Below are 9675 nucleotides of genomic sequence, written 5' to 3'. Positions count from 1 at the left end.
CAAGCTAAGCGTCTTTGAATTGTTTTCTTACGTGCTTTTTACTTGGTCTAAGCTAGAGATAAATCATATGTATTTCATTGCCTAGGAAACACAAGCTCTAAGCTTACATAAATCATACATTCATACTTGTTAAAAAAATGGGTTTTCAGTTCAGCTACTTCACAATATTAACTTTAGAAATCTGAAATCGTAACACATTGTTCGTGTACAATAAGAATCGGTTGCAATACTTACAACCCTTGAGTTACTAACCCTTGACATTGATATTCTATCTACAATGTTGGATCAATTCATCTTCTACAAATACATCAATGTATTTTACCCTAACCATTAGCTCACAAAGCAATTCAGTCGTTTTATTCGAACCTCAGTTACTAATCAAGGATGTGTAAAACTTAATCTATAGAAAAATAAAAAGGCGTCGAACAACTGTACTATATTCTACAAAGATTATACATACAAATTAGTGATATCATAGAACAAGTGAACAACTAATTATACATGAAGAAGGGAGGAAGGAGTCAAACATAGCCTATTCTGTTTCACTTATAAGAAACAACTTTTGACCATTTTCAATCATATCTACATCCAGTATTTTACCACCATCTTCTGATAATATACATGAACCTGTAAGAAAGTTTAACTTTTCTGATGCCAACCTAATCAACTCATCTATTGTACGCGGAAGCCATAAAACAATCCCTGGTTTTCGGTTTTCTTTTGTTCCCCATGGGTGGAATGGGAAGACTGTGCATTTCTTATGGAGCTTTTTATCTGCAAGCAAATAAAAAAAGTTAACAATGTGTGGTTCTACATATCAATTCACAAACAAAACAGATATAATTCAGAAAAAAGTGGTTTTATATTGAAACAATGATCAAATGTTTGATTATTACCAAGCATTTCTTCAATGTGATCAGAAGATTGTGACAGTTGAGCAGCTTTTGCGGCTTCCAATAGCTTTATCAAGTTCTTATTTCCGCACATCCATGCTTCATCTAAAGGCGTGTTACCCCATCTGTAAAAACTCACAATTTTGATGTATAAGTAAAAATTACCTTAACAGAATATAATAGTTCTAATTAGTTTATGTTTAAGATATCGAACTAGTGTTAACATAGATGGCTATAAATTGATTTAGGATTACATACAAAGCTTGTCATTAGCATACAATGTATGTGTGTGCCGTTACCTGTCTTTTAATGTAACATAAGCTCCAGCCTCTACCAACAGTTTCGCCATCAAATATAATCCTTGAGAACAAGCAACATGCAGAGGAGTTCTATGATCATAATCTTTAGAGTTTGGATCCATTCCATTAGTCAAAATTCTTTTCAGAAATTCGACATCCCCACTTAGAACAACTGTGCAAAGAAAAGAACCAACATCTTTGACATCGATTCTGGCCTTTTCCTTGTATAACAACGCAGCAACTTTGTCATGTCCATTTTTGACAGCTTCTAACAGTGGTGTATTACCAAAATTATCTGTTGGGAGAGTGCTGTGTTAGAAAACATGTTTGAGAACAAAGAAAACAAATCAAGTTAGTTATATAGATAATGCACCTGTCTTGTTCACATCGGCTCCTTCTTCAATAAGGAAGAGAACAATGTCTTCGCATCCTCCTGATGCAGCTATATGCTGTGGCCAGAGGAAGTTTCAACGTTATCAGTTTATGTACAAGAAATATTACATATTTATACGATTCTACAAAATCACTATTGGTTATCAAGAATCAAGCATTCTGAATTTCTGATTATTTGAAGCTACAAATCCACCCATTCTGCCACCAATATTTGTAGTGTAATAAATCCAACAGAGCTGACCTCTCACTAGGTTGGGTTCTTATCAACTTCACTTATCTGAGTGTATCTCAGTTTATCTAAACTTATTAGACCATATTGAAACTTATTTTAGTTGTAATTTGAACTTGGGTGACGTGATAAAAACTTATTTTTCCTAACTTATATTATCTGAACTTATTTTTCTTGAAACAAGTGAATATAAAGTGATAGAAAAAGGCTGTATTTTTCCTGATAAATTTATTATTACATGCAACCAATAAACAATTACCATGTCACTCAGACATATAACAGCAAAGTGCATGACATAGATAGTGGAGAGCTTGAGAGGGTGAACTTTGCTTTTCATTTTACTTTAGTATATTGTCTTAGAGATGTATTTTTATTTGCCCAAATTTTAGTTTAGATGTATCTATATTTGGCTAAAGTTGAGTGTTACAAACTACTCGTACATGATAGGTCGCGTAAGTGTACCTGAAAACTACAGGGTAACACAGTTCTATTGTAAGTAATCAAGTATCATACCAGCGGAGTCCTTCCATTGTAATCTGTCTTCTTTAGATCAGCTCCGGCATTAAGCAAACTCTTTAGCTGATAAAGATCTCCATGGTGTGCAGCATTATTTACTTTGAGAGCAAGTTCTGATTCTTGCTTTGCTATGTGAGATGCAATATCAGATTCAACTTGCTTCAAGTTGTATTTTCCATTATTATTACCCTGCATATCAAATAGTAATGGTAGACTTATTACTCGTGCACTTTCGTACCAAGAAAAGTTTCAATCAATTAACCTCCATGAGCATAATTGATAAAAGTATATGTAAACTAAAGCTGATCTTAATACAGTATAAATTGAGAATTCATTTCAGAATGTTTGAAATCCCCCATTACCTCAAGAAGATTGTCAAAGATTTTCTTCCCATCATAAAAATATATGTCAATAATATTGCTTAATGACTCTTTGTCAATCCGCAGAAGCCGACACAGATCAATAACTCGGATAATACTAGGCTGAGGAACATTGCAAAAAATGGAGATTTGTCCAAAAGTGTTATTTGGTTCAAGACGAGAAATTATCTGTTCTGATCCATCTTGCCCAATGCCTACCTCCTCCTGTAGAAAAAAGAGCAGCCGAAATATTGCTTAAATCTTGCAATCTGTATCCAAATTCTAATACTCCTTTTTATAAAGAATCAAAGATGAAATAACGTGTAAATTTAATGTCATTTTCAAGAAATAAAACCCACATGTGAAGCTAATTGTTCATAGCACACTATGAATTATAGCTATAGTTTCGCACTAGATGACATATTGAAATTATATACTTTAAAAATCATATACGAAGACACAAAGTATGTAGTTTAATGCTCGATAATGCCATGAGGATAAGAATATTTACGAACATAAATGTTGTGGACAAAAGAAAATGCAGTAACAATGCAGGCATACCAGCAATCCATGACAGATGAAATAAAGTTGATCTACCACATTCCCTTGCTCTAAAATCACTTCACCGGGAAGGAAAAATTCTTCGTGGACTCTAATTACCTGTAAAACCATGTACATAGATTATCCATAAAATTCAAATATCAATGAGCAGAGACTTTACACCGTAATATGCAAGCCTGAAACACGCTAAAAGATTTACAGAAACAACATTCTTCAATGTTACTAAAGATATGCATGAAGAAGCTCATGAATTATTTATCATTGTGCATACAACATCATCACGAAAGTGCAAACTCCAATGAGTTATACTTACTCAAAATGCATAAACACATGAAATAGCTTAAGACCAAACCTTAATCTCCAATTAAAAAAATCTCCCTGGTAAATTATAAGAAGCATGCTGATATATATATCAACTCATATAATCAATTTATTTAACTTCATTCTTTTTCCTATAAATTAAGAGTGACCTTTGCACTAATGAATTTTTTTTAGAATTGATGAATCCCATGTTCAACATGTATCAGCAAAACGCAAGTGTGTTTGTGCTACATGTAGCATCAATATGTTGTACAGAACATCTCGATTTTATACATGAATAATATGATTCATATCGAGCTCCTACATACTTTTTACTAACAAGATAGCATAATATAGGTTCTATTATACATAATTTTAGCAAATTAAACAAGGAATTAGGAAATGAAAAGGTGGACTTGTAAGTGCTAATTATAACCATGGATATTTTATATTTTTATGCATTTCTAGCTGAAACATCAAGAATGCATCAAAAAAGAGGATTGGAACTTACAATCTGATTGATGAACTCTGGAGAACATCCTTTAAAAAGAGGGACTTTTTCAATGTATGGCATGTACAATGATTGGGATATCTGCATAAACAACATAATTAGTTTACTTTTTGATAATAAACAACAAGGAGTAAACAATAAAACATATAACTGATGCTTTTCTTATTTTACATTACCTTAGCTCGAAGTGATATGGGAATGTCCTGCAGAACAGAAGCCTCAGTATAGCTACTTTCATATTGTAAACGCAGATGACCTTTGATCTGATTGCGAAGATCCCTGCTAAGCCTATTTCTGTTCATATATTTCATCACTTCTGTCATTTTATCCCTGAATCGTTCTGTTTTCGAGCCTTTAACTATCAGTGCTGTCATATTACCGATCAGATAAGCACCCAAAATCATATCAAAAGAGACATAAATCATAATGAATATCATTTCCCTCATATTAACAGCATGAATGTCCCCATAACCTGCAAGATAACAGGATCATCGTTTGTTCAGTGAAGCCAATGACTATATATTAAGAGTAATCTAATGCAGGACAAGCAAATCCGACTGAAGAAAGACAACAGTCTGATGACATTATAAGCTGAGATTTAAATCGACTTTGTTCTACACTTGAGACATCAAAGGAGTAGCTCACCTACAGTAGCCATGGTAACGATGGCAAAATATAGAGATGTAGTATACCTCCTCCAAAGATCAATCTCCCTGAAATGGGAATAACTATAGTCTCCCAAAGTTAAACTGCCAATCCATGTGTAACCTTCTTCACGTTCAGGAATCGTCGTGGCTAAATAATAAAATATACAAGCTGCTGTATGTGTGCAGTAAAGTTCAACTGTAAGAAGTTTTACAATCCTAGTAAAAAGGTAGTTGATCCTTATATCCTTCTCCAATTTCTGAAGGAAAAAATGTATCTTACGTACTCGACACAACCTGATCCATAGCATGTATCTCACAGCTTCTTTTCGATGAGAAGCCTGCACAAATATTTTGTTTTCAGAACAATCAAAATTTTGGATCCTGCCATCATTTGTTAGCTAAAACAACACATGATATGGGGAATTGTTTCAGTATAGCAGTACAAATTCTAAATTGTAACAGCATGTTTATAATAAGAAAATTGCTTAAATCATATTTTCAAAGTTCACATTTTATAAACAGAACTATTTATGCAGCATAAATAAACTCTACAGCAGATGAAATTCTAAGGGAGATCGAGTTTGTATGGTGACTCGTGCTTGAGCTATGAGTCGAAAGCCCAAGGACTCTATCAAGTGAGATTATAATCAAAATCCATAAAACACAAACATGACATAATAAAGAAAGACAGTTAGAAAAAAAGATGATTACATAAGAAAATACCTTATAAATAAGATCCCAAGGCAAACAAGCGAGCAAATCCAAAACAAAAGTAGATTTCAAGTACCTATAATAAGAAAAGAGAATAATATAAATCAATGAGCAACAATTTTCATTTTTTATTTTTTGGCTCAAAATTTCAAGACAAGAGAAAAAGGGACCTGAAGGCGATAGCAGGACGTTGGTAGACCATACGATAAGTTTGTTTATCTCTGTATCCGACAAAGAATTGAAGCACGATGTCCATAAGAAAAGCAACTTGACCAACAATGTCTAAGACGAACAAGTTCTCTGGAAGTCCCCTGAAGAACCCAAACTCCATCGGTGTAAAGAATGAAGAGTAGATTGCCCATAATAGTATGATGTTATCCCATGCCTTATACCACCTGCATTAGTACAGCCACCATTGTAACAACACTACTGTCAGTTCATAGTGTATGTAATGTATGGCACTCCAAAACAATTTTCTGCTTGGTTTTAACATGACAAAACAAAATTGAATAAAAATTTAACTTACAAAATTAGGTAAAAATTTAACTTACGAAATATGTTGAACGTGTAACATGCAACTATGTACTACGTATAATATTAATCCAATTCAAATTAACATGTAAAGGTTTCATGATTTCCTCATCTGAAAATTTATTTTTAGAACTATATAGTTTCCACAAAAGTTGCTTACATAACTTTGTTATACAAAATTTGTGTGCCAATTAATGTAGACAGAAATCAATCTTTTGGTCTTGTGTATCCACTCTAAAAATTATATCATTAACGTAATTAACTAGCTGACATCTATACACGTAGCATATGGTAAAAAAATATCTAAAGAGATAGGAAAGTTAATATAGTTCTACAGGAGTTTCAACTTATATAACCATTATTATATATATGAGCATTTCATACAATGCATACACCTTATTCGGGTTAGTTTTTCTAGCAATGTTCTAACATTGCATTGGTTATGAAAAATAAGTCGTATATTAAAAGGTTTTTTTACCTCCTCGTGAACTTCATTAGTTATGTTTTATCACCTTAGTGAATAAAAGTTTTACCGGAAACAAAACTAAAAATTGGATTTTGTCGATGTTTAAACTGACTTACCATGTAAATCAATTAATTACACTGATCTTGTGTGTTTTTGTCATGAATTCCCAACCTAAGTCCATTTTAAAAAGTTAATTTATTGCTTATATGTAGTCCTACATATATCAATACCCTAATTTAAAAAAAAAAAAGAAAAAAAAATGATGGTAATTGGTAGATAGTGTGATTTACAATTTGCATGGTAAATCAAACATGTTAAGGAATAACTATTACGAGTAAATTGTTTCAACTTGGATTTTTACGTCACGAGCAAATATTGTGGTAGGATTGGATTAAGATGGATGGACTTTAAATTTAATACGATACCACAAAAGTGACTTTAAAAATTGTTAATGGACAATGGACATCCATATCATAAATGTGGTTGTGCACAACAGCGCAAGCATAACGTAATCAAATCAAGTGTTATACTACCTCTGTCGGCTATTATTTGCAACAAGGGGGTATTATTTGTGAGATATAAAATATTCATTTGTTGCAAATAATAGTTAACGGAGGTAGTAGTTAATTTACGTATGAAGTTCCACCCAGTTTAACTTTTTGGGTCAATTGGAGATCAGTTTTGAGTGGTTAGGTTTCAATTTCATCTCAATTGTTGTTGCGGTGGATCAAACATGGGTTCTCTCTACCAAGGGTAATTCCATTCACTACTACACCAACAACCAATTGATTTTTTTTACAGACTTTTAGATCAACTGGGTACAATAAATATAATCCATGGATAATTATGTATGTTACTTTAAAATGATCAAAAGTTACCTACTATAAATTAAAATTACTTAGTCACCCCTATACTCCCTCCGTGTTTTTTTAAGTGTTACAATTTGACCGGCACATAGTTTTAGGCAAATTAATTGACTTAAATAAAATAAGAGATAAGTGAGGTAGTTGGAGTATTAAAACATTGTAAAAGAAAAATAATGGGGTTAATAGTTTATTGAAAAATAATGAATGTGAGAGAAAAGATATAATAAAAAAGTAGTAGTGGGTTTGGGTTGGGACCATGAAAGGAGAGAGATATAATATCTTAATGTAGTTTTTTTCTAAAAAATGAAGTGTATCACTTTAAAAAAACACGGCCGAAAATAGGAAGTGTAACACTTAAAAAAACACGGAGGGAGTATAAATAAATGTTATGTTATCATATCTCATTATTGTATACATGTGAAAGTAAATACTTCATATCTTTTAGAATTGATCCCTAAATCTGGACTAGCCATAAGGGTGAAACGGGTGGAATTGAATATTGAAGAAAAAAAAAATTAGAACTGCCACATGACCTATTTTAAGTAAAATCATATTAGGTTCAAATTTATCCAAAGAAGGTTATTAAATGTTACTTCAAATTGGCTAAAAGTTATTGTAAATTTTTTTAATGTATTTTTTAATGTATGTTAACATTATTATAAGGCTCCGTTCACTTGACCTTATTTTTGCTGAACTGAAATTATTTTTACTAAAACAAAATTATATTTGAAATCTTCAGGATCAAGGTGGAAGGGTAAATACTTTGGAGCAACGTAATAGCTATGTGGCAACGATCAATGATACGATCACTCATAGTAGCTTAGAGTTTACATATTGGCAGCAACGGATGAAAGATAGGTGGATCAAGGAGGGAGATGTTTCCTCTAAAATGATGTATGGAAGGGTGAAGCATCGACAGAAACGGAGGGAAATTGTTACTTTAAGGAAGGATGATGACACTTGGGTGCAGGGACAAGAGGATTTGGAATCTCTAATTCGGGATACTTTGAGAGAAGTTTATAGCCCCCTGATGGTCTCTACGGTTATAATGAATGAAAGGATTGACTTAGTGTTACGGGAATTGGAGTTACCTTCGATAGAGATGGAGGATGCATCTTCCTTGGTTCGCCCTTTTTCGAACCAAGAAATTCGAAAGGCGATGTTTTCTATTCACAAGTTAAAGGCGCCGGGTCTGGATGGCTACATTGCTGAATTCTTTCACCAACATTGGGAGGAAGTGGGCCCTTCGGTTGTTGATTCGGTACAATCATTTTTCTCTACAGGTTTCCTTTTAAAGGAATTAAATGCTTCCATTCTTGTTATGATTCCTAAGGTTGAGTGTCCGGAATTGCCTACACAGTTTCGACCTATTAGTTTATGCAATACTATCTATAAATGCATAGCTAAGTGTTTGGTGAATAGGATGAAATCTCTTTTACCGAACCTTATTTCGGAGTTTCAACATGCTTTTGTGCCGGGTAGATATGTTGAGGATAATGTGATGATTAGCCATGAGTTACTACATTTGGTTAACACTAGTAATGGTGCGTCCACTAAGGCTGTGATTAAGTTGGATATGTCAAAGGCTTATGATCGTGTGAATTGGTCCTTTCTTTTAAGGGTTCTTAGGGCTTATGGCTTTTCCAGAAGTTTGGATACAGTAGATTTCACAATGTATCTCGACGGTCTCTTATAAGACTCTCATTAATGGCCAAGTCTCGGGGATGTTTAAGCCGGATTGTGGTTTACGATAGGGTGATCCCCTTTCCCCGTACCTCTTTCTTTTCTGCATGGATATTTTATCTCGTATGCTCTCTATGGCGGAAGATATTAACCTAATTAAGGGGTTACAGGTCACGAGAAGATCGCCCTCGATTTCGCATCTTTTTTTTGCAGATGACGCAATGGTTTTCTTTCATGCTACTCCTACCTCCTGCCAGCATGTGGTGGATATCCTAACTAGATTTGGTGAAATATCGGGGCAACAGATGAACTTGAATAAATCTTTTGTAAAATTCAACAGGCTTGCGGAGATGGATGAAGTTACTAGGCTTAAGGCAGTTTTGAATATTGGTCAAGTTTCTGTCTTGGATAGGCATTTGGGGGCGCCCATTGATTTCTCTACGAGGAAACAGGTAGCTTTCAAGTTCTTGGTTGATAAGTTGGCGGCTAGAATTCTGTCTTGGGCGGCTCTGAACCTCTCACAGTCTGCAAAACTTATTTTGATTAACACAATTCTGATTAGTATTTCTTCACATGTAATGAAATGCTTCAAGTTGCCTACCTCGATTACCAATAGGATTGATTCTTTGATTGCTCGATTTTGGTGGGGAAATAAGGGGGAAAAAGGCATGCATTGGGTCAGATAGGGTATTTTTCAGAGGCCGAAGGGA

General features: G+C 33.7%; 1 protein-coding gene across 1 annotated transcript; it reads right to left on the bottom strand.

Moving 5' to 3' along the window:
* Positions 1-387: 387 nt before the first annotated feature.
* Positions 388-5135, bottom strand: LOC145555865 (potassium channel SKOR-like). The gene is made up of 10 exons (XM_081617580.1): positions 4707-5135; positions 4238-4533; positions 4062-4142; positions 3251-3349; positions 2693-2914; positions 2328-2519; positions 1566-1641; positions 1193-1487; positions 897-1018; positions 388-774 (listed from the first exon to the last, which is right to left on the bottom strand). Exons 1-10 carry the CDS (start codon positions 5014-5016, stop codon positions 533-535), a joined length of 1935 nt encoding a protein of 644 aa, XP_081473706.1. The 5' UTR covers positions 5017-5135; the 3' UTR covers positions 388-532.
* Positions 5136-9675: the final 4540 nt, after the last annotated feature.

This window comes from Chenopodium album, chromosome 8, assembly GCF_948465745.1.
Source record: "Chenopodium album chromosome 8, dcCheAlbu1.1, whole genome shotgun sequence".
Lineage (NCBI taxonomy): Eukaryota > Viridiplantae > Streptophyta > Magnoliopsida > Caryophyllales > Amaranthaceae > Chenopodium > Chenopodium album.
The sequence above is the reverse complement of the archived record's forward strand: the minus strand, read 5'-3'. Positions and strand labels throughout refer to the sequence as shown.